Here is a 23,457-nt window from a genome sequence, read left to right as displayed (position 1 = left end):
CTTCCCAGTGTTGGAATTAAGTGTGTGGTATCATGCCTGGCTTCCAGTATTTTTAATCCTGGCGGGGAGGGGACCTGTACGTTAATGGACTACAGAGACATATCTGCCCATGATCATGTGTAGAGTGTTAAGGCTCACGTGGCTTATATGAAACAGTTGGAAAATTGAATACCTGCTGGATTTTTCTGGTGCTGGGAATTGAACCCATGATCTAATGCCTGCTAGAGAAGTAAGCTACCATTGGCTACATCTGGCAGAACCTCCAATTGGTTATTTGATCATAATTAAATGTAAATTATTGATTTTTCTTTTTTTTTTTTTTTTTTTTTTGGGTGGGGTGGTGGAGGTGTTGAAGACAAGGTCTCACTCTGTAGACCCTGCTGTCTTCAGACTCAAGAGATCCTCATGGCCTCTGCCTCCATAGTACTAAGAAATTAAATTATTCCTCTGTGAAATTAATACTGTCATTTAGTTGAGAATTTACTTTTTGCAGGTATGATGGTATACACACCTGTTAAGCTGTCAGTTTGAGGCCAGCCTGGGTTGCCTGGGTTGTATTGTGTAAGTCCACAATATAAAAAGTCTTGGAATATGCCAGGCAGTTCTGCAGATGTGATCCTTGAACAATGTAGTTATTTTCCCTCATACTAGGGGTTTGTATTCTGTGTGACTTGTGCAGCTAATATGCAGACATGTACCTTTGCTTTTCTTAAGCCTGTCTGTGCCGGTGTTGAACATGCTGCTGAATGAGCTGCTGTGCATCAGTAAAGTCCCTCCTGGGACCAAGCATGTGGACATGGACCTGGCAGCCCTTCCCCCAACCACGGCCATGGCTGTCCTCCTCTACAATAGATGGTGAGCCGCCTCTTTTACTTGCACATTAACTTTGGGGTCCTGCTTTTGAGGGTCTCCTTTTGCTCCAGGGATCTCTAGGTATCTTTAGAACTGTGAGTCTGGAAGGGGACACATTTTATTTATGGCTGTGTAGATGCAAAGCGTGCTGCTGAAACTGTGGAGGGAACCTAACATTTGTTAAATTATTATATTTATTATGATTGAACTGACCTTTTTATTGTTTCCCTATCTTTTCTTTAGGGCAATTAGGACAATTGTTCAAAGTAGTTTTCCTGTCAAACAGGCAAAACCTGGACCCCCTCAACTAAATGTGTAAGTTGTAATATCCCTTACTTGGGACGTTTTTCTCATTGTAGTCTAAGGTAGCTCATGTTACAGAGGGAGTGGAGCGGAGAGAGAGGTCAGAGGCCTGCACCGAGGAGACGGGTTGGGAGGAGCTAGGTGTGGGGAAGGGACTACGAAGACTTTTCCAGAAAAGTGTCTTTAATGTCTATTAGTTTGTACCTGGGGAAATTATTTTAGTATTTATGAGTGTTAACAAAGTTCATGACAAAAGTTTGATTGAATATGGAGGTGTAAACCCATTTCATAAATTCTAGGTGGCAACTCATCCCCCTTGGGAGCTAGACACCGTAGTGAGTGGATGTACATGAAATTTGCTTACTTACACTTAAAAGAGAATAGACTTATGTATGGCACAGGTTTGAATGGTTAGCCGCGTTCTTTGGGACTTAAGCTAAACTTCAGTTGTAGGAAGCTTCTTCAGGGCAGATGGTTCACTTCATGAGCCAGGAGTCAAGGAGAAAGGATGGAGCAGGGGCTAATAATGACCTCTGTGGCACATCCCAGTGTTCTGCCCACATCCCACTTGACCTCACTCCCCAGAGGTAACAGTACATCCCAGAAGAACCATCTGGGGAGCAAACCTTTCACAAGCGTGCCTCCTGAGGAAACCGCCAGTATTCAAGTAATGGCAGCATATTAGGACATAAGAAATAACGCAGTTCTTTGTGATATGACACATTCTCTATCGCTATTTTTCATTTTTATTTTTGGGTATTTTTGAATAGGATCTTACTTTGTAGCTCTGGCTGACTTGGTACTCAATAATGTAGACCAGGCTGGCCTTGAACTCAGAGATCCTCTTGGCTCTACTTTCTGAGCAGTAGGATTAAGAGCTTGTGCCACCATCCCCAGCTTCTATACCTATTTTTTTTTAATATTTAATTTTATTTTATGCTGCTGAGAATTTTTCCTACATATCTGTAGTTGCACCATGTGTGTGCCTGATGCCTTAGGCCAGAAGGTCCAGATCCCCTGGAACTTGAATTACAGTAGGTTGTGAGCCAGCATGTAGGTGCTTGGAACCGAACCCCAGTCTTCTAACCACTGAGCTCTCTCTCCAGCCCCTTTGTGGCTTTTCTTCAAATAAACGAGCTTTTATTGTCAGTAAGCTTATTGCTGTTTTTGTTGTGTTTTTTTCCTTTTCCCTTTCTTCTTTCGCTTTCTTTTCTTCCTCTTCCTCCTGCTTGTCCGACAGGATCTGATATAGTTCAAAGTAGCCTCAGAACTCAATTTTGTAGTGTGATTGGTTTTTTTTTCAAGAGAATTAAATCGTTTATTGATTACACATGATAATGGATACACAAGCTTCATTCCCATCTGTTATTTTATCTGATACCATTATTCAATTTTGATGTTGCATAGGATGTGCCCACAACCATTTTATTGTAACCTGTGATTGGTTTTGAAACTCCTAATCTTCCTGTCTCCAGTGCTCAGGTGCTGGGATTATAGGTGTGTTATGCCTAGCTAGCTTTACTTCTACGTGGAAGTTTAAAGCAATTGAGAAGGTCCTGGTAAATTAGTGATCATCATAATAATCTTGCTTTTATTCGTTTAAACAAAAAAACCTGTTAACACAGTTTTAAAAAAATGGTAAGCTTCATGCTGAAGAATAATAACCTTAAATCTAGACTTCTACAGTCTTATCTTGAGAGTTATGTTGTAGTGATCTTGAATCATTTCTCTTTTTAGCATGAATCAGATGCAACAGGAAAAAGAACTAACAGAAAACATTTTGAAAGTGGTGAGTACAGTGTTAGGTTTTAGCATGTAGAAATGCATCTTCTAATCTTAGGTTCGTGAGTGTTGCAAAGGTCTAAGTACAGTGATGGAGTTCTGATGTAAGCATGTGAGTCAAGTTTGTATGTGTGTGTGTTTTGCATTATGAGAGAGTCTTAACATGAAGCGTAGCCCTGCTTGGCCTCAGATTTTCCATGTAGCCAAGATGTCTCTAATTCTTCATCATCTTGCCTTTGCCTCACAAGTGACATGTGTTACCATTACTTGGCCTAAATTGTATAGTTTTCAACACTGTTGGCACAATACTTTATTGTCAGTTCTTTTGTTGAATATTTCATGATATTTTAACAGACATTGTTCAGGACATGATTTTTTTTTTTTCCCGAGACAGGGTTTATCTGTGTATCTCCCTGGCTGTTCTGGAACTCACTCTGTAGAGCAGGCAAAGACATGATTTTTACAGGACTGGTAGATGGGATGACTTAGTTGGTAAAGTGCTTGCTGTTTAAGCAAAGAACCGAGTTTGATCCTCAGCAGCCATCTGTGTAGACACTAGATGTATCAGTGTACTTGCCTCTAATCCACCACTGGAGAAATGGAGACAGAAGGATTCCTGGAGCTTACTGCCCAATTTATTTGCCTGCATTGGTGAGCTCCAGGTTCAGTGATTGACTCTTCAAAAACTAAGATGAGGAGTAATTGAGAGAGACTTCAAGCATTGCTCTCTGGCCTTGACATACTTGCACTCCTGTGTGCATACAGTCATACATGCAGAGCCAAGTGTGGTTATATACACTGAGCTCCCAGGACTCAACAGGTGGAGGGAGGAAGATCTGGAATTTAAGGTCATTCTTAGGGATGTAGCAGGTTTGAGGCTAGCCTGGGCTACATGAGGCCTTGTCAACAAAACAAAACAGGGCTGAGGATATAGGTAAGTTGATAGGGTGCTCGCCCAACCTGCACAAAGCCCTGGGTTTGATCCCTAAGTACCTCATCAACCTAGTAGTGGTATATATCTGTAGTCCTGGCACTGGGGAGGTAAAACCATGAGGACCAAAGTTTCAAGCTCACCCTCAACTACATAAGAAGGCCAACCTGGGCTAGAGACCCTGTCTTAAAAGTTTCAAGCTCACCCTCAACTACATAAGAAGGCCAACCTGGACTAGAGACCCTGTCTTAAAAAAAAAAAAAAAAGAAAAGAAAAGAAACTAAAAAAAAATCAAAAGTTAATTTTTAGGTGATATTATTATACTCTTTGTATTTCTTAAAAATTCACACCATGGGGGGAGGACTGGGAGGAGAGGAGGGAGGGGAAACTTTGGCAGGATTTAACAATAAATAAATTCACAGCAACTGTGTTTGAAAAACACAATTCTAGGAACTCTTGAATGTGTGCATGTGTGTTTGCTAGGCTCAAGCCCAAGGCCTGCTCATGCTAGGCAGTGCTGGGCCGCTGAGCTCTGTGGTACCCCACAGGTGGGGTGGTTTTGGTTTTTGTAGGATTCTTACATTTTTACTATTTTTCATTTGTTTGTATGTATATATCTGTTTGTCTGTGTCTGTGTGTGCATGAGTGCAGGTGTCTGCAAGAGGCCAGAGGGGTCAGATCCCCGTGGAGCTGGAGGTCCAGGTGTTGTATGCCACCTAATGTAGGTTCTGGGACCCCTGGAAGAGCAATACATGCTTTTAACTGCTAAGCCAACTCTCCAGCACCCCATATTTATTTTTTAATCTCCTCAATGTAAAAGAAATGGGAGATTATCTGTAAATTACTTATAATCTCTCTAAGTATTTAACACGTACAGTGTTTTGGAGATAGGTAAGCTGTAAGTATTGAGGAGAAGTGAGAATAAAAGAAAAAAATCATATCTATGTGAAACAAACAGTAGGGTTTGTAGTATTTGAATAAAGAAACACAGAGTCTGTGTCATTTTATTGATGGAGTGCCTAGTAACATGGCTTTGCTCAGTGAAGTCTACAAATATCCATTGCATAATTAAAGTGAAGGAGTGCAGATCTTTCCTGTATTTTGTTTCTTTACAAAGGAACATACTGTCTTTTAATATTTAAGATCATTACTTCAACAAGTAATTGGACCTGTTGAAATGTCTCCTAGTTTAGTACATAAAGCTATTAAGTATTTTGTAAACATTTTTGTTATAACCTGCTACTGTTGTTGCATTTTCATTTGTTGATTGAATTTTGTAGCTAAAAGAACAAGCTGCTGATTCTATTTTGGTCCTGGAAGCAGCCTTGAAGTTGAACAAGGACCTGTATGTTCACACTATGAGAACTCTAGACTTACTGGCCATGGAACCAGGCATGGTGAATGGGGAAAGCGAGAGTTCTGCAGCTGGGCTGAGAATCAAAACTGAGGAGATGCACTGCCAGGTATTGACCTCTCACGGGGCCAGAGCGGTGGCGAGTCTCGATGTTTCAGTTAGCTGTAGTTCTACCTTGGCTTCTCTGAGTTAGAATTGAGGGTCTTTTTTTTTTTTTTTTTTTTAAGAAATTTTTTTAAAGAAACACTTCTGCCAGGCAGTGGGTGGCGCACACCTTTAATTCCAGCACCTGGGAGGCAGAGGCAAGTGGATCTCTGAGTTCAAGGCCAGCCTGGTCTACACTGTGAGTTCCAGGACAGCCAGGGCTACACAGAGAAACCCTGTCTTGAAAAACCAAAACCAAAACCGAACAAAAGAAACACTTCCATTAAATATAAAGGTTGGCCTGAAACTTGCTTTACTGTGTGACGAAGACTTTCCTTGAATGTGTGATCTTTCTTGCATCAACCTCCTAAGTGCTGAGGTTATTGGCATGCACCACCACCACATTGTCAGTTATATCTGAGAAGTTTTATAGGCCTTGACATGAGATTTTTCTAAAGAAAATGGAAGGAAAATTTTATGGAGCCTGTAATTTTTGAAGTAGTTTCTGAATTGATATGCAGTATGTTCATATTAGGAATGTAATTAGATTCCCTCAAAGACAACAAAAACTAATATTGTGCTAGGCTGAAATTAGGCCTCCAGGAAAAAAAATAACTGACTTTTTAAGGGTCTTGTCTGTTTCTCTGACTTGGGACCATTAGTTCCTTTGACATTTTTCAGTTTTAGCCATGTACGGTTTACATGCCTTTAATCCCAGCACTAAGGAGGCAGAAGCAGAGGAGATTGAGGCTAGCCTGGTCTACATAGTGAGTTCCAGGACAGCCAAGACTATATAGAAAAACCCTGTCTCAACAAACCCTGTCTCAAACAAACAACCCTTGTTTGGTGCCATCCTGGGGCAGGCGGTCCTGGGTTGTATAAGAAAGTAGACCAGGCGGTGGTGGCACACACCTTTAATCCCAGCACTCGGGAGGCAGAGCCAGGTGGATGTCTGAGTTCGAGCCCAGCCTGGGCTACAGAGTGAGTTCCAGGAAAAGGCACAGAGCTACACAGAGAAACCCTGTCTCGAAAAACAAAAAACAAAAAACAAAAAAAAAAAAAAGAAAGAAAGTAGATTGTGGGCTGGAGAGATGGCTCAGAGGTAAGAGCACTGGCTGCTCTTCCAGAGGTCTTGAGTTCAATTCCCAGCAACCACATGGTGGCTTACAACCATCTATAACGAGATCTGGCGCCCTCTTCTGGCATGCAGGCATACATGCAGGCAGAACACTGTATACATAATAAATAAATCTTAAAAAAGAAAAGGAAAGAAAAAGATGACTAAGCAAGCCAGTAGGCATCTTTCCTCCATGTTCTCTGCTTCAGTTCCTGCCTCCAGGTTCCTACTTTGAGTTCTGCCCTGGATTCCTTCCTGATAGAGTATGATAAGAAAGTTGTCAGATGAAATAAATACTTTTATCCCCTGGTTGCTTTTGGTCATAGTCTTTATTACTGCTATATAAGTCAAACTAAGACACTAGATTATAAAATACATTAGGTCTGTCTACCTACTCCAGCTAGTTTTCTAGTAAGAGCCTTGAGAACAATAGAAATTTTAAAACATTTGTTGATTACCTTTTTAGGACCAAAATCTATTAGAGTACTATTTTTTGTTGTTGTTTGTTTTTTTGTTTTTCGACACAGGGTTTCTCTGTAGTTTTGGTGCCTGTCCTGGATCTCACTCTGTAGACCAGGCTGGCCTCGAACTCACAGAGATCCACTTGCCTTTGCCTCCCCAGTGCTGGGATTAAAGGCGTGTGCCACCACCGCCCCAGCTAGAATACTATTCTTGTTCTTAAGATAGAGTCTATATAGCCCTGGCTGGAATGAAACTTACTATGTAGACCAGGCGGTCTCAAACTCACAAAAATCTGCTTGTCTCTGCCTTCTAAGTGCTGGGATTAAAGGTGTGCACCACCATGCCTGCCTGGATGATAATTTTAAAGGCTGCTCTCTCTCTATGTGCACAAATAGCGTGCTTCTTTCCCCATTTGCTGTTCTGAAAAGAGGTGGAAATGGACAGTGTTATAAAGCGTGTCTTTTCAGTTTTGGGAATAGCGAAGTAACCATTTTTTCAGGATACAATGAGAATTTATGGGTTTAAGATGTTAGGGTTTAAGCCTCAACTCTGTCTTGGTGTTCTCTGCTTTTTAATGTCACTTCTCTGCCCAGTGGTGTTCTAAGAGTAGCTTACTGGATTAAGTCTGGGCTTCTTTGAAGTCTATAGTGAGTTAAGGGCATCAGTCTAAGACAAGGTTCTGGGAGGCTGGTGATTTAGTTAAGTTGGTAGAGTGCTTGCCTCGCATGCGTCAAAGTCCTAGATGTGAAAGTGGAATGTTGATGTACGTTTGTAATCGCAGCACACAGATGTGGAAACAAAGTAGCAACTTCAAGGCTATTCTAAGCTACATACCAAGTTCGTATGTGCTTGAGGGGGAGGAGAGGTGTTCTTGAATATGTACACATTCTACAGTTAGAAAATAACTAAAAAATCATTGTAATACTATAGTCATTGCACGTCTCCTTTCAGTCTGTTAGGACAGACACCTGTCCTCATCTCTTTTGTGGGCTGTTCCTCCTCTGTGCAGCTGAACACTTCTTAGGTATTGCCTCTCTAGCTTTGTCTAGCTTGCAAGCAGGAGTGTTCCACAGGTGTATGATAGAGTTAGTTTAGACTGAATCAGGAGCTTGTAAGTCAAGGAAGTGGGAGTGGTAAAGATCTGGCCAGCGGCGGCGGCAGCAGTGACAAGGAGTGAGTGTGTGGAGTGACGGAGCCTGTGGGGAACCAGCCTCAGCTCTGGCATCTAGTGTGGAGAACGGCTGCAGGGCTACTGTCCCCAGAGCAGGGTTGACTTGGTTTTTTCTTGTTCCTGTTCCTTGTTTTTCCCCACCTGATTCTTTGGCCTCCAAATAATTTTGTGAGTTATCTGAAATCTTTCATTACTTTTGTTTTTTTGCTTAAATCAAAGTTAATACCTATAATATTTCTTTTGATGATGGTTTTTACTTGTCTTTTTTCTGTGTTTTCCTGCCATTATACATAAGTTTGAGCTAGGCATGGTGGTAAGCACCTTTAATCTCAGCACTTGGGAGGCAGAGATAGGCAGTTCTCTGTGAGTTTGAGGCCAGCCTGGTCTACAGAGTGAAATCAGGACAGCCGGGGCTACACAGAGAAACCTTGTCTCAAAAAACAAGCAAAAAAAGTTGATAAAACTCAAATTCATGTATCCATTTATTTTGTTTGTTTTTTGTCTTTTTTTTTTTTTTTTTTTTTTGGTTTTTCGAGACAGGGTTTCTCTGTGTAGCTTTGCGCCTTTCCTGGAACTCACTTGGTAGCCCAGGCTGGCCTCGAACTCACAGAGATCCGCCTGGCTCTGCCTCCCGAGTGCTGGGATTAAAGGCGTGCGCCACCACCGCCCGGCTTATTTTGTTTTGAGACAGGGTTTTTCTGTATAGCCCTAGCTGTCCTGAACTCAATCTGTTGAGACTGGCCTTGAACCCACAGAGATCTGTCTGCCTCTGCCTCCTGAGTGCTGGGATTAAAGATGTGTGCCAACACCATCTGCCCAATAAGTCCTTAAGTCCATAAAAGTCACAAAGCGAATGGGTGTTTTGCCCTCGTTTCAGGTGTGTTACGATTTAGGCGCAGCGTACTTCCAGCAAGGCTCTACAAACTCGGCTGCCTATGGAAATGCCAGAGCAAAGTTTTTTAGAACTAAAGAATTAATTGCAGAGGTAAGTATGCTCATAAATGATGCATAATATTTGGTCCCTTAAAAACTTAAAGAAAAGCTGTGTTGAGTATCTGAGTGTAACTTGTTTGGTTTTTAAGATAGTTTCACTGGGTGGCTCTGGGTGGCCTGGACCCCCTATGTAGACAAGGCTGGCCCAAGTGCTGGGATTAAATGATATGTGACGCTGCAACCATTTCGGGGGTATGGCATCATGGTAGAATGTGGTTTTAGCAAGCACAAGTCCTTTGGTTCAATCCTGGCACCAACAAACCAATGTGCCTGTTGCAGAAAATTTGGAAAGTTAAAAAGAAATAGTACAAACTAGTTTTTAAAGATGTGTATTATTTCCTCATTATCTTAGTTTCTTTTCCTGTGGCTGTGATAAAATATCCAAAAGCAACTTAAGAGAACAAGGTTATTTTGGATAATAGTTTGAGGTCCATCGTGCCAGGGAGTCACGGCAATAGGGACTGGAAGCAGCTGTTCATCTTGTGTCCCCTGTCGTTAATTAGAGTACTAGCCAAGTGTGTGTGCACACCTTTAGTTCCTGCCCTCAGGAGGGAGAGCCAGCCTGGTCTGTAGAACAAGCTTTTTAGGATTCAGATGGTTACATTTTAAAAAGAATGAATGCTTTGTTCAATTCTGGGTATGTACACATGAGTCCTGGTTCACCAGGAGGCCAGCAGATGGTGTTTTGTCCTTTGGAGCTGTAGTTATAGGTGGTTGTGAGCCACCCAACATGGGTACTGGGGACCAAGCACGTCCTCCGTGTGTGTCCTCTTAAGTATAAGTACTGAGCCATCTCTCCAGCCTCAGATGATGGAATATTTAAGTGTGTAACTATTTTTTTTATTCTAAGAACATGGAAAATTGTTTGCATTTCCTTTTCTCATTAGAAAATTAATAGATACCCTCAAAGCTTAATTTATTCTCTGTTCATCCATTTTGTAATGCTAAGGCTTGACCCCATGGTCAGTCTGGTAGACAGGTGCTCTGCCAGGGAGCTGCATCTCTAGCCCCAGGCGTACTCGCTAGAGCTATTAGAAATTGCTAATTTTGTGGAACTTTAGGTGTAATTATTTAAGACTCATTTGAAAATGTCTTTAGAAATGTTTTTGGTAGTAACATTTCTAATATTTTTGAGAGAAGATTGTTCTTTTTACTATCTTTTACATCTGCTTGACGTATGGATTTTATGATGTAAAGACTCGCTGTAAGCCTTGTCACTCACCCTAATGCCTTCCTTGTCATACTCACTGAGTGATAATAAAGAAGTAAGAAAAGTAAAGGGCCAAACAATAAATAGCGTAGGTTTTGTGGACCACATTCAGACTCTTGGATGTTTGTTCTTTTCCACCCTGACCAGCAAAAGCAGACCGCAGATTGCACTTCGTCAGTGAACAGTGTTGTGCTGATCTCTTCTCAAAACATTTAACCTTGTCATTATTTGTGGTTCCTCTAGTTTTGAAATTTTCATTATCGTTTCCTTGTACTGTTAAAATGCACTAAGGAGTACTAGTCTGTTGTGTACATTTCATTAATGGATAATGATATATAACTCTTACTTTACAGATAGGTTCATTATCTCTTCATTGTACCATAGATGAGAAGCGGTTAGCTGGCTATTGTCAAGCGTGTGATGTTCTTGTACCTACTTCTGATAATAACTCTCAGCAGTTGACTCCATATAGTCAAGTCCACATTTGCTTACGCTCTGGCAGCTATCAGGTAAGAGGAAGTGGGATTATAGAGATGGAGTTGAAAAGTTTTAGAAACAAACTGAGTTCAGATTCTGCTACCACCGTTTGCCAGGTGTGTGATGTCAGCCAGGTCTCAAACTAATGTGACCCTTCATATTATTACCTCATCTTTTAAGATGATCATGTGACTCGGGTGAGCCATAAGTAGTCGTGCATGTATTCACTGTACTGAGAGAAAAGCTTGCCAGGCTTAAATCACTTCTCTAGGAAACTGTACAACTCTCAAAACCAGAAAGCCAGGCTTACAATCACAGCTAGGGAGGGAGCTTTATTCTTACGGAACCCGAGGTCTTGTTTGTGTCTTAGCACAGCCTATCTACCTTCTCAACCATAGAAGGAAGAATGCTGTAATTAGTGTCCCATTTGGGCACTTGTCCTTCGATATTGTTTGTTTTGAGTCAGAGTGTCTGTTCTGTCTCGAATTCACAGAGCCTGCATCTGCTGGGATTGAAGGCATATGCCACCACATCTGGCTTTCCTGTGCTTTTTAATGAAAGCCACTATCAATAAGCGTTTGTGTAGTTTTGCTGCCTGTCCTGGGTCTCGCTCTGTAGAAGGCCAGGCTGGCCTCGAACTCACAGAGATCCGTCTGCTTCTGCCTCCTGAGTGCTGAGATCAAAAGCATGCACCACCACTGCCCAGCTCCCAATTGAGTTTTCATCCCAGATTTATAATTCACTATCTTCATCTAAAATGTCATTTCTTTATCTATCCAAAAATACATGAAGAGGAAGATTGTAATTTGTATACTTTCTCCTTTTTCTCTTGTCCTTTTTTTTTTTTTTAAATCTGCTTGGTCTATGGGAGAAAATTAAATTTTTTTGAGGTGAATGATAGGTACTGGTGAATTAAAGTTGAGATATCTTTCAGTTAGATCTCAGCAATACAGGCTTGTAGAGGGTTAGGCTCCAGTAGAGCAGTGGCTCTCAACCTCTGGGTCTTGACTCCTTTGGGGAGTTGAATGACCCTTTCACTGAGTCCCATATTAGATATCCTGCAAAACAGTAATTTACATTGTAATTGATAATAGGAGTAAAATTACAGTTATGAAGTAACACCAAAAGTAATTCTGTGGTTGAGGGTCACCACAACATGAGGAACTGTATCAAAGGGTCACAGTATTAGGAAGGGTGAAAACCACTGCTCTAGAGTAAAATAGGGATTATAACATGGCCCTTAAATTTTTTTTAATTAAAAAAAATAATGTCAGCTGGGTGTGGTGGCATGTACCTTTAATCTTAGCACTTGGAAGGCATAGGCAGGTGGATCTCTGTGAGTTCAAGGCCAGCCAGATGTACATAGTTCCAGGCCAGCCGGCTACGTATTAAAAGCCTGTTTCAAAAGCTCCTTCATGTGATAAGGTCTATGTAAATAAGACCTTCAGAATGCTCCTCTGACTGTGGATAGCGTCCAGATGATGGGTGGGGAGCATAGGTGTAACGGGTAGCCAAGAAGAGGAGAGTGATTGTGTTGCCGCTCTGCAATGGATGGAAGTTGCATATATAGAAATTTTGTATCTTTCAGATGTCGTATTTAGGTTTTTTGTTGGCTTTTCTTATTTATTTTCTTACTTATTTGCTTGTGGAGTCCAGGCTGGCCTTCACTTCTTTTTGCCTCAGCCTCCCAAGTGCTCAATTAGAGGTGTATGATAGCACTCTTGGCTCAGGCTTGGTGTGGGTTTTGTTTTGTGTCTAGTTAGATGCAAAGGCTTCGTTAATTTGTTTCTCTCCTGTTTCTGTTTTGTGCTTCATGGTCTTTAACTTTGAAAAGGGGAACTGTTTCTGTTCTTAATCTAATTTTAGAATTTTTCAAAGAAAATATCTTTCCAGTAAGATATTTGTATAATTTTCTTTAACTTAATGTATAGTTTAGGATAACATTGAACTTCTAATTCTCCTGCCTCTACTCCCCAGTGCTGAAATTACAGGCATGTACCACCATCCCCAGTTGTCTGTAGTGCTGGGCATTGAGCCCAAGGCTTTGTTGATGCTAGGCAAGCAAACATTTTGCCAACTGGAGCTACATCCCTACCCTGTAGAAAGTGTGTCTTAAAGGAGCTGCCTTGGTTTTTACGTGGATGCAATTTTATGTCTTTGTTGTAGGAGGTAGTGCAGATTTTCATTGAAGACAACGTAGCCTTCACTTTACCTGTTCAGTTCCGGCAGTCAGTGTTAAGGGAGCTCGTGCAGAAAGCTCAACAGGGGTAAGTTGAAAAACTGGTGTTGGTCTTTGACTAACAGGACAAGTGCTCTGTGCGTTATTAAATCACACTTCCAAGTTACAGGTCACTCACTGACATGATTTTCACTTTTGATATAAGGGACACATGGAGACATTTTTTAAAAATTACTTGTTTTTATGTGTATGGCTGTTTTCCTTGCATGGATGTCTGTGTATCTTGTACATGAAGGTGTTGGATCTCCTAGAGCTGGAGTTACAGACAGTTGTGAGGTGACATCAAACCCATGTCTTCCTGAAGAGCAACAACGGCTCTTACTCACTGAGCCAGCCCTTTAGCCCCAGTGGAGACATTTCCAAGTTCTTTCTCTATCTTCTTCTCTAAGTACTTAAAGTGAGAAAGTTATGTGGAGCACAGCTCTGTTCTTATGCTTAGGTTTTAGAATTAAACTAACCTTTTCGTACATTTTTTGTGTGTTGGTATATATTTAGTTGTGTACTTGAAGATCCTAAAATATTACTTCTCAAGAAGAAATGGTTCCATCCTTTTAACTTTTGTCTTGTGCTACTGTTCCCATTTTATAATAAAAGAAACATTCGTGTTTCTACTTTTGTGTTCTGTAGAAATGAAGCTCTAGATGAAATCTGTTTTAAAGTGTGCGCCTGCAACACAGTACGCGATATTCTGGAAGGCAGACCAATTAGTGTCCAGTTTAATCAACTGTTTCTTAGACCAAACAAAGAAAAAATAGACTTTCTCCTTGAGGTAAGGCATTTGTTCTCCTGTGGAGATAGACCATTGCTTTGTTTTCCATGCCTGTCCAGGGCTCTGCTTTGCCTTAGGCCTTCTTCTGCCCCTCCTCCCTCTCCTCCTCCGCCTCCCCCTCATGCTTCTTCCTCTTTTCCTCCCTCCCTCCTCCTCTTCTTCCTCCAGCCTTCTCTTCATCCTCCCTCCCCTTCTCCTCTTCCTCTTTCCCTTCCACCTCTTACTCTTTTTCCCTCCTCTTCCTCCTCCGCCCTCGTCTTTTTCCTCTGCCCCTCCCCCCCTTTTTTAAAGACTGGATCTTGCTGTAGCCCAGGCCCCAGTCTCTGTTCTTCTGCCCAGCTCCCAATGGTGAGGTAGGCACATGCCATCACATTGTGTTTGGATTCATCTTCAGACAGCTCTTTCCTCCTTTTCCTCCTGTCTCTCTGCTGCATCCTTCTTGGTCTTTCCCTGGCTGTTCTGCTCTGCTGAACTTAACACTGCACCCTAAGGTTCTGCTTTCTTTTCTTTTTTTTTTTTTTTTTGGTTTTTCGAGACAGGGTTTCTCTGTGTAGCTTTGCGCCTTTCCTGGATCTCGCTCTATAGACCAGGCTGGCCTCAAACTCACAAAGATCCGCCTGCCTCTGATCCCAAGAGCAGGGATTAAAGGCATGCGCCACCACCGCCTGGCCCTGCTTTTTTTTTTTTTTTTTAAAGTGAAAAATCTGTTTATTTATTGAGACAATAAATAAATGTATTTATTAAGACAGAGTCCAGGCTGGCCTCAAACTTAGAGTTCCAATTGCGTCTGCCTCCCAAGTGATGAGACTAAAGAGGCCATAAAGCATCAGATGCCCTGGAATTGGAGTTATTATTACAAGCAGCTGTGAACTGTCTGTTCTGGGTGTTCGGAAGTGAACCCAGGTCTTCTGCAAGAGCAGCAAGTGCTCTTAACTGCTGAACCATCTCTCCATTGTCCATCATTTTGTTGTTGTTATTTTGTTATTTGAGGTTTTGGTTTTTTTTTTTTTTTTTTTTTTTTGGATGCAGGGTCACTACAGTCTTGGCTATCCTGGAACTGCCTATGTAGTCAGGCTGGCCTTGAACTCACAGAGAGTTCTGCTTATCCCTCCCAGGAGCTGGGATTAAAGGCATGTGCCACCACCCAACTTCCCAACTTCAGCCCCTAATTATTAATTAAAAAGTATTTATTTGTAAAAATGTTTTATTATACTTATGTATTTGTTTATTGTATGTATATGTGTGTGCGCATGTAAATGCACGAAAGTAGAGATCAAGACAATTTGCCGAGGTTGGAACTCAAAGGTTATCGTGCTATATCAAGCTCCCTTGCCTGTTGAACCATCTTGCCAGACCTGAAGATTCACTTTTATTTATTTCGGTATCTGTATGGGCATATGTACATAGGCGTACACACCTGTGTATGAGCTCAGAGGCCAGAAGACGGTGTTAGGTGTCCTCTTCTGTCACTCCCCACTTAATCTTGTGAGTTAAGATCTCATTGCTGACCTTAGAGCTTGTGTTTCTCCACTCTGTGGGAGTCCAGTAGGACTAGGGGTCCTCTTGTCTCTGATCCCTTGGAGCTGGGTTCGACGGCCTTGTGTGAGTGCTGGAGTCCGAGTTCTGCTCTTTGGAATTCTCAGAGCAACTGTTGAATAGTCTCTCAGCTTTGTTTGGTTTTGTGATAAAGACTGGCTGCTTAGCCTGGGGTGGCGTCAGACTTGACCTCTTACCACCTTGGCCTTCTGAGTACTGGGATCGCAGGCATGTGCAACCTTGCCTGGCTTTAAATGGTTTACTGTGTGGACTTGATGCATTGATTCCAGCATAATGAACTTTCTGCATTTTTATCTCCAGCATCATTGCTAATCTATAAAACGTTTTCCTTACCGGACTGCAGCTGTACCCCATTGCTAGAATGCTTTCATAGCTCATCCCCATCAGCATGTAAAACTGACTGTGCTAGCGCAGGTCTCTAGGTCCAGTGCTGAGATTATTGCAGGAGAAGAAGTCCAAGGTCATTGTCAGCCACATAACAGATTGGAGGCCACCCTGTCTCAAAAGAGAGAGAGTGAAGAAAGAAAACAACAATGAACTCATTTTACAATTAAAAGTAGAAGACCCCCCAAAAAGCATTGTCACTGTATTTAAATTCTCAGTCTCGCCTCTGCTCTCATAGGTATTTGGACTCCTACCTTTTTTGAGGGTGCTTGTCAATATTTTCCCCTCTTATGTGTTAGAATAATTTCTGAAACTTAGTATAAGACAGATCCTGTCTCCTATAATAGAAACTTAATGCCCCAGGTTATTCTTAATTCCATATACCCGAACTTATGCAAATGGTCTGCCCCTCTTTCTTTAATGGGTTCTTATCTTGACTTTTGTCTTATATTACTTAACCAAATCAGTGATTAGTGATCGTGTTAGTTAGAGTTTCTATTGCTGTGAAGAGACACCGTGATCATGGTAACTGTTACAAAGGAAAACATTTAACTGGGGTGGCACACTTAGAGTTCAGAGGTCTAGTCCATCACCATCGTGGTGGCGTGCAGGCAGACATGGTGGTGCTGTGCTAGAGACTGAGAGTCCGACATCTTGACTTGCAGGCAACAGGAAGTAGTCATCTCACTGGGTGTAGCTTAAGCATATATGAGACCTCAAAGTCTGCCTCCACAGTGACACATTTCCTCCAGAAGGCCACACCCACTCCAACAAATACCTTCCACTAGTGCCAGTCCCTTTGTGGGCCATTTCTTTACAACCGCCACAGTGAGGCATGAGAGTCCAGGGTTTGGGGCACTGGAGAGATGGCTCAGTGGTTAAGAGCACTGGCTGCCCTTCCAGAGGACTCCCAGCACCCACATGGCCGCTCAAAAGTATCTGGAACTCCAGTTCAGAGAATCCATCCAGCACCACCTCTGGCCTCTGCAGGCATCAGGCACATACATGTTACCCAGATAGATATCCAAGCTAAACATCCATACACATTTAAAAAAAAAAAATGCTGGGCGGTGGTGGCACAAACCTTTAATCCCAACACTCAGGGAGGCAGAGGCAGGTGGGTCTCTGTGAGTTTGAGGCGAGCCTGGTCTACAGAGTAAGTTCCAGGACAACCAGGGCTACACAGAGAAACCCTATCTCGAAAAACCAAAACAAAACAAAACTCTAAAACTTCTGTTGTTTGTAAATCTCAAAATTTCAAACTGAGATCCATATTCAAATGAAAACTACTCAAATTCCTAGGTATGTTCAAGATCAATAAACGTAGAAAAAGCTTCAGAGTCTTTGAAGGGAAACATGGCTGCTTTTCTAAAGTAAGTACCTTTTTTTTCTTTTTTTTTTTTTTTATACTTGGAACTTAGTTTTATGAGAAAAGTGCTTTTTTTTTTTTAAAGACATTTTAGTTTTTAAATTTGTACGAGTGTGTCTGTCTGTCTGTCTCTCTGTATGAGCACTTGCCAGGGTGTGTGTGGATATAAGTGGACAGGCTAAAGGATTCTGTTCTTTCCTTGTATCATGTGTGCTCTGGGAATTAAGCCTGGCTTAGCAACAATGCTGTAACCCTGTGGGCTACACTGCCCTCCATGCACCTGTCACTGCCCTACCCCTGCTTTCGTTCTTTGAGGTAGGGTTCTGCTGTGAATACCCAGTCATTCTGAAACTCATTATCCTGTGACTTCGAGTCTTGGCTGCTGGGATTAAATGTGTGTGCTACCATCATGCCTTGCTGAGACGCGCGCACGCGTGTGTGTGTGTGTGTGTGTGTGTGTCTGTGTGTCTGTGTGTGTGTGTCTGTGTGTCTGTGTGTGTGTCTGTGTGTTATACTGGAGATCAAACCCTGGAGATCAAACCCAAGACTTGCACATGCTGGGCAGTACTCTGCTGATGGACTACACTCACAGCATTTATTTATTGGAGACTGGGGCTCACCATGTAACTTCACTCCAGTTGGCCCCAAACTCTCACTTCTCCTTCCTGTGTTTCCCAAATGCTGAGATTACAGGTATGCACTGCCGTGCCCATCTGGTTACATAATTTACATAATTTATGAAATGATGGCTTTTTAAAGTGGCTTATGAATAGTAATTGGTTGATAGGAATGTTTTTCCCAAACCAAAGTTTACGCTCTGTTTTATAATGTTTCTTGCTGCTTTAGGAATGTTTGTCTGGGGTTGGAGGATCTGCAGTATGTCTTCATGATCTCTTCACATGAGCTTTCCATTACATTGTTGAGAGACGAGGAACGAAAGCTGCTTGTTGATCAGATGAGGAAGAGATCTCCTAGAGTGAATCTGTGCATTAAACCTGTGACTTCATTTTATGATATCCCAGGTTAGCCCTATTCTTACAGCTCACAGTTTGCCCCTTTCAAGTTAATACTAAGATATTCCCAAGTCTTTCTTGGTTTTTCAGTAGGTATTTGTGAGAGTAATTAATAGAAACTCAATCTATCTGCTGTGGTCAGATTTCTGTGTGAACAGTTCTTGGTTCTTAGCTGAGCCAGAGGCTGGTGGAGATTTGGGCATAGTTCATAAAAGGGTTTAGCTGGGGATAGACCCAGACAGACACTACTGCTAGTATGTTCTTGAGGGTAAAAGTATGGATGAGCAGGGTTGGTAAGGGACCACACGGAATTGTGATTGTCAGCCAGTGTGGTGGTGCTGTCAACTGCAGGCTAAGCATTTCACTTTGAGAATGTCATTTTTATCTTATTTGACTTTTCTCCCGTTTTTGACCTTAATCAATATGTATACAAAATACAGTTCTATTGTTAGTAAGAAACATTAGCCTAAAACCTAAAACCACACAGGTTGTGAGTCATTTACTTGGTTTATCCAAAGAAAATGTTTAGCTGTCTTCATCATTGGCTTTTAGCTGTCTGAATGTTCAGTATAAAGAATGATATTAACACATAAAACTGCCGGGTTTGTGTTATTGAAGGCTGATAACTGAGCTGAAAAATTAGATTTTTCGTAGTCATTTGGGTGTTTTGTTTTTGTTTTGTTTCTGCAGTGCGAGGATGGGAATCTTCCTTCCTCTTTCTTTCCCCTTAAAAAGCATATATCTGGGCTGAGAGGACGGTCCTTGTCACCAAGCCTGTTGTCCCAGTTCAGTTCCCGGAACCTGTGTGGTAGCAGGAGAGAATCATCTCCTGCAGCTTGTCTTTTGACCTCCACATACATTCTTTTTTTGAAAGACAAGAAGAAATTTTACTAGAAACTACTTTCCTAATTTAAAACAACATGTGATTAGTACAATTGGATAAGAGAATATGTATAAAGTTCTCAAGTATTTTAAATCAATAACATGAATATTAACAGTCTATATTAGAGAAGAGTATGGTGGGCTGGTGGGATTGGCCATCTTGAATGCCAGAAGATCAGGCATGGGACTGGCCATCTTTAATTTCAGAAGAGCAGAGGCAGATGTAGGCAGATCTCTGTGAATCCCACATATCTCCATATTCACAGAAGGTTACAGAGAAGTCCAGATGCAAATGAGGTCCTGCTCATATGAAAGTAAACCTGGATTTCAAGCATGGATAACTTCAATGGCTCCAGTATAAAGAGACTCTGTCTCCTTGGAAATCTCATTGTCTGGACAAGGAGTGCAATCATAGCAGCAAACAGCCTTGCCCTCGAGGGAAATTTTCCTGAATCCAGGCCCACAGGACTCACTGCACACAGGCTGAGGAATCTTAGTTCAAGAGATCTTTTGGCCTTGGAGCTAAAGACAGTTGTGTACCTCCACCCAGGTACTGGGAATTGAATCAAGGTCCTCTGGAAGAGCAGTCAGTGCTCTTAATTGTTGAGCCATCTCTCCAGCCCCATCATCCAGTCCTTTAACTACAATTCTAAATGGTAGCTTTAGAACTGGAAAAAGAATTTGCTTTCTCCTTCCTTGGTGATTGGAACATTGATGTGGGTGTTTTCCTTTTAAGCATCAATTTACTTTTTTTTTTTTTTTTCCCCCCTGATGCAAGCACATAAGGGTCCTTTTATTCAGGCTCAGCCTGGGCCACTGCACAGCAGATGGAAGGAAATGTGGCCGTGGCCACGAGCCCAGGTGTAGAGAGGTTTTTTTTGGGGGGTGGTGGTGGTGGCTGGTTTTGTTTTTATTTGTTTGTTTGTTTGTTTGTTTGTTTGTTTATTTATTCTTTCTGTTATTAGCTTGATACAGTACAAATTCTTATCCTAATAGTGAAACGTTTCACTGAGGCTTGCCTAGTGATTGAGTAAAACCAAAACCTATTATAAGCCACAGTCATCCTAGGGTCCCCCTGCTATGTAGCCTCCCTGGTTCTGGACCACCACATATTTTCTGTGGCATGTGGGCACACACACAAGATAAGTGTGAGAAATGGATTAAGAAACAAAAGCACATACTTCTTTAGTATTTGCTAATGATGATGTATTCTATACACACTTTTATTAATACTTATTCAAAAGGGAGAATCTATTTATATCAATTATTTCCATATGGTCCACAAATTCTGAGTGCGAGTTAATTACTTTGACTGTTACATTTTTTTTTCTTGGTTTTTTTTTTTTGGTTTTTCGAGACAGGGTTTCTCTGTGTCGCTTTGTGCCTTTCCTGGAACTCGCTTTGGAGACCAGGCTGGCCTCGAACTCACAGAGATCCGCCTGGCTCTGCCTCCGGAGTGCTGGGATTAAAGGTGTGCGCCACCACCGCCCAGCTGACTGTTACATTTTTACTGTGTATTTTTTTTTAAGATTTATTTGTTGCATATACAGTGCTCTGCCTGCATGTATGCCTGTATGCCGGAAGAGGGCACCAGATCTCATTACAGATGGCTGTGAGCCACCATGTGGTTGCTGGGAACCTAACTCAGGACCTTGGGAAGAGCAGCCAGTGCTCTTAACCTCTGAGCCATCTCTCCAGCCCTTTTACTGTGTATTTTGAAAGATGCATTCACTTTACTAAGTGCATACAAGTTGTGGTAGGTTTTCTGTGTGGGAATAAAGGTAGTACGTAATTTGAGTTATGTAAAATAATTCCATTCTCAAAATGGTTTCTACTTTTTTAACTTAAGACACTTCACACATTCCATTTCTCTCAGTTGTATCATACTCAAAATTTTATATTTAACTTTGAGTTTAATCATTAGTTGAATTGGAGCTCTCTTCCTTAGCTTCAGCAAGTGTCAACATTGGCCAGTTGGAACATCAGCTTATATTGTCAGTGGATCCCTGGCGGATCAGACAGATTTTAATTGAATTACATGGTATGACTTCAGAGCGACAATTTTGGACTGTGTCCAATAAGGTAAGAGACTGTTAACAACAGGTATGAATTTCTTTGTTTTATACTATATTCTAGGAGAAATGCTATTCTCTGACTTTTTTTTTAAATACTAAAGACACCTTTAGTAGGTTGACTTTCTCTCTCTCTCTCTCCTCTCCTCTCTCTCTCAGATTTATTTATTATGTATAGTGTTCTGCCTGCATGTATGCCTGCAGGCCAGAAGAGGGCGCCAGATCTCACTACAGATTGTGAGCCACCATGTGGGTGCTGGGAATTGAACTCAGGTCCTCTGGAAGAACAGCCAGTACTCTTAACCGCTGAGCCATGTCTCCAGCCCCTAGTAGATTTTTCATATGACCACAATTGTACCTTTAACATTGATGGTGGAAAGAAAAAAGGAAAACACACACATACAAATTCAGTAACGTGAACATAGTTTATATTTTGTTTGCTGTCTGAGCACCTTCATGCATTTTAAACACATCTGTAAATATGGGTAAAATGTGTATTATATTATATTATACCTTTATGGGGTTCAAGGCTGCTGTTGTTGTCTTTTTTGTTTCTGGTTCTGAGAATTGAACCCAAGGCTTCACTCACTCTCTGCAAGTACTAGGCCACTGAGGTATACCTCCAACCCTTGTGTTTTTATTTTATTTTACTAATATTTTTTGTTCATGCATGTATACAGTGTGTTTTGATCATATTTACTCCCACTCATTTCCCAACTCCTCCCAGACCTCCACTCACAACCCCCTCCCAGCTTCCTTTTTTTCTTTCTTTATCTCCTCTTGAACCCATCTCATACTGGCCCATCTATCTGTACATGGGTTTGGGGCAAGGTACTGGAGCATGAGCTTGAAGAAAACTCCCTGCCCTAGCAGCCTTCACCTACCAGTGCGTCCTCAGCTTTGGTGGGGAAGGCGTCGTGAGTCCCTCCCCAACCATGTTGGAATTCTGACCTGTTTGATCTCCTGTTAAGTGTTCTTTCTTCTGGCCAGGTGTAGTGCTGCATGCCTTTACTTCCAGCACTCAGGAGGCAAAAGCAGGTGGATTTCTTGAGTTCCAGGCTAGCCTGGTCTGCAGAGTGAGTTTCAGGAGAGCCAGGGATACATAGACAACCTATGTAGGTTTTCTCCAAGACACCTTTTCTTGAAAAGTGGTTTTGCTTTTTAATGTTATCTTGAAATCTACAGGTTCCACTTTGGAATCAACTTATTTGAAACTTTTTTATAACACTTCTTTCTTTAAAACATTCATGCATGAAAATAACTTTTAAAGTAGTGTTTCAAACTGGAAACACAAGTGTATACCTCTGATCCCAGCATGCAAGAAGCTAGGGTAGGAGCATTCAGAGTTCAAGGCCAACTTGCATTACAGACTGGGACCCTGTCTCAAAAATGTAGTAAAAATAAAAATACATAAAATACACTTGGAGTGGGTTGTAGTTTATAGGGAAAAGGCAGTAACCATAGGAGAAACTTACGATAATATGGCAGTGCTTGTTGATAGATTTGGTTGTAAGCCCAGCCTGTAAAAGCTGAGCCCTCTCTCCAGCTCTTTGGCAGTGTTTCTAACTGCATCTTCTTGGTGACACTCTTTAAGAAAAGCCTGAAATACATTTATGTTTCATAAGGCTTAAATACACAAATGCAGTGACATGGAAATTGTTCTCAATATTAATTGAATTCTTCTGGTATTTATGGTATTTATTGGTGTTAATTTGTTTTTGTTGTTGTTTTTCTTTTTCGAGGCAGTGTTTCTCCATGTAACAGCTCCGGCTGTCATGGAACTAGCTTTGTAGACCAAACTGGCCTTGAACTCAGAGAGATCCATCTGCCTCTGCCTCTTGAGGTTAAGGGTGCAATATTTATCTTTTAAATGCATTTGAAGGTCATTGAGAGATTCTCACCTAGATTTGCTTTCCACTGTGTGTGTGTTTATGTATTTTAATTATGTATTTTTTTATTTTTTTAGTGGGAAGTACCTTCTGTATATAGTGGTGTTATCTTAGGAATTAAGGACAATTTAACAAGAGATTTGGTTTACATTCTCATGGCCAAAGGTTTACACTGCAGTACTGTTAAGGTGAGTGAAAATGTGCAAGAGACATTTGTTCAAGCCCTCTTCAGAGGTTGGGGAGATGATCAGTGTATAAAGCGCTTGGTGCATGGCATGAGGACCTGAGTTCAGATGCCCAGAACTCACGTAAAGTCAGACATGGCAGCAGGAGCCTGTAATCCTTGCACTCCTAGGGTGAGGTGAAGTGGAGACAAAAGTCTAGGCTCCAGAAGAAAACCGGCAGAGAGGTCTTGTCTCACACAAGGTGGAAGGTGAACCCCAACCTGAAGTTGGTCTCTTGACTTCCACATACATGACATTCGACA

The 23,457-nt window shown here is 41.6% G+C and overlaps 1 protein-coding gene across 3 annotated transcripts in view; it reads left to right on the top strand.

Moving 5' to 3' along the window:
• Ints8 (integrator complex subunit 8) overlaps positions 1–23,457 on the top strand; it is a 52,275-nt gene that overhangs the window by 4,860 nt on the left and 23,958 nt on the right. For 2 of the 3 annotated variants that reach the window (XR_008213633.1, XM_052715849.1), the window contains exons 3-14: positions 715–855; positions 1,096–1,167; positions 2,893–2,944; positions 5,149–5,331; positions 8,994–9,101; positions 10,673–10,828; positions 12,963–13,063; positions 13,663–13,804; positions 17,048–17,118; positions 17,961–18,136; positions 20,958–21,091; positions 23,048–23,158. Coding sequence is in view for 2 of the 3 variants with exons in the window: in XM_052715849.1 (XP_052571809.1) it covers positions 715–855; positions 1,096–1,167; positions 2,893–2,944; positions 5,149–5,331; positions 8,994–9,101; positions 10,673–10,828; positions 12,963–13,063; positions 13,663–13,804; positions 17,048–17,118; positions 17,961–18,136; positions 20,958–21,091; positions 23,048–23,158 (1,447 nt within the window). In the remaining variant the exon portion in view is untranslated. The remainder of the gene's footprint in view (positions 1–714; positions 856–1,095; positions 1,168–2,892; positions 2,945–5,148; positions 5,332–8,993; positions 9,102–10,672; positions 10,829–12,962; positions 13,064–13,662; positions 13,805–17,047; positions 17,119–17,960; positions 18,137–20,957; positions 21,092–23,047; positions 23,159–23,457) is intronic. The other variant, XM_052715850.1, reaches the window with a different exon arrangement.

The sequence above is a fragment of the Peromyscus californicus genome, unplaced genomic scaffold (genome assembly GCF_007827085.1).
Source record: "Peromyscus californicus insignis strain IS unplaced genomic scaffold, ASM782708v3 Scaffold_5__1_contigs__length_169319896, whole genome shotgun sequence".
Taxonomy (NCBI): Eukaryota; Metazoa; Chordata; class Mammalia; order Rodentia; family Cricetidae; genus Peromyscus; species Peromyscus californicus.
The sequence above is the reverse complement of the archived record's forward strand: the minus strand, read 5'-3'. Positions and strand labels throughout refer to the sequence as shown.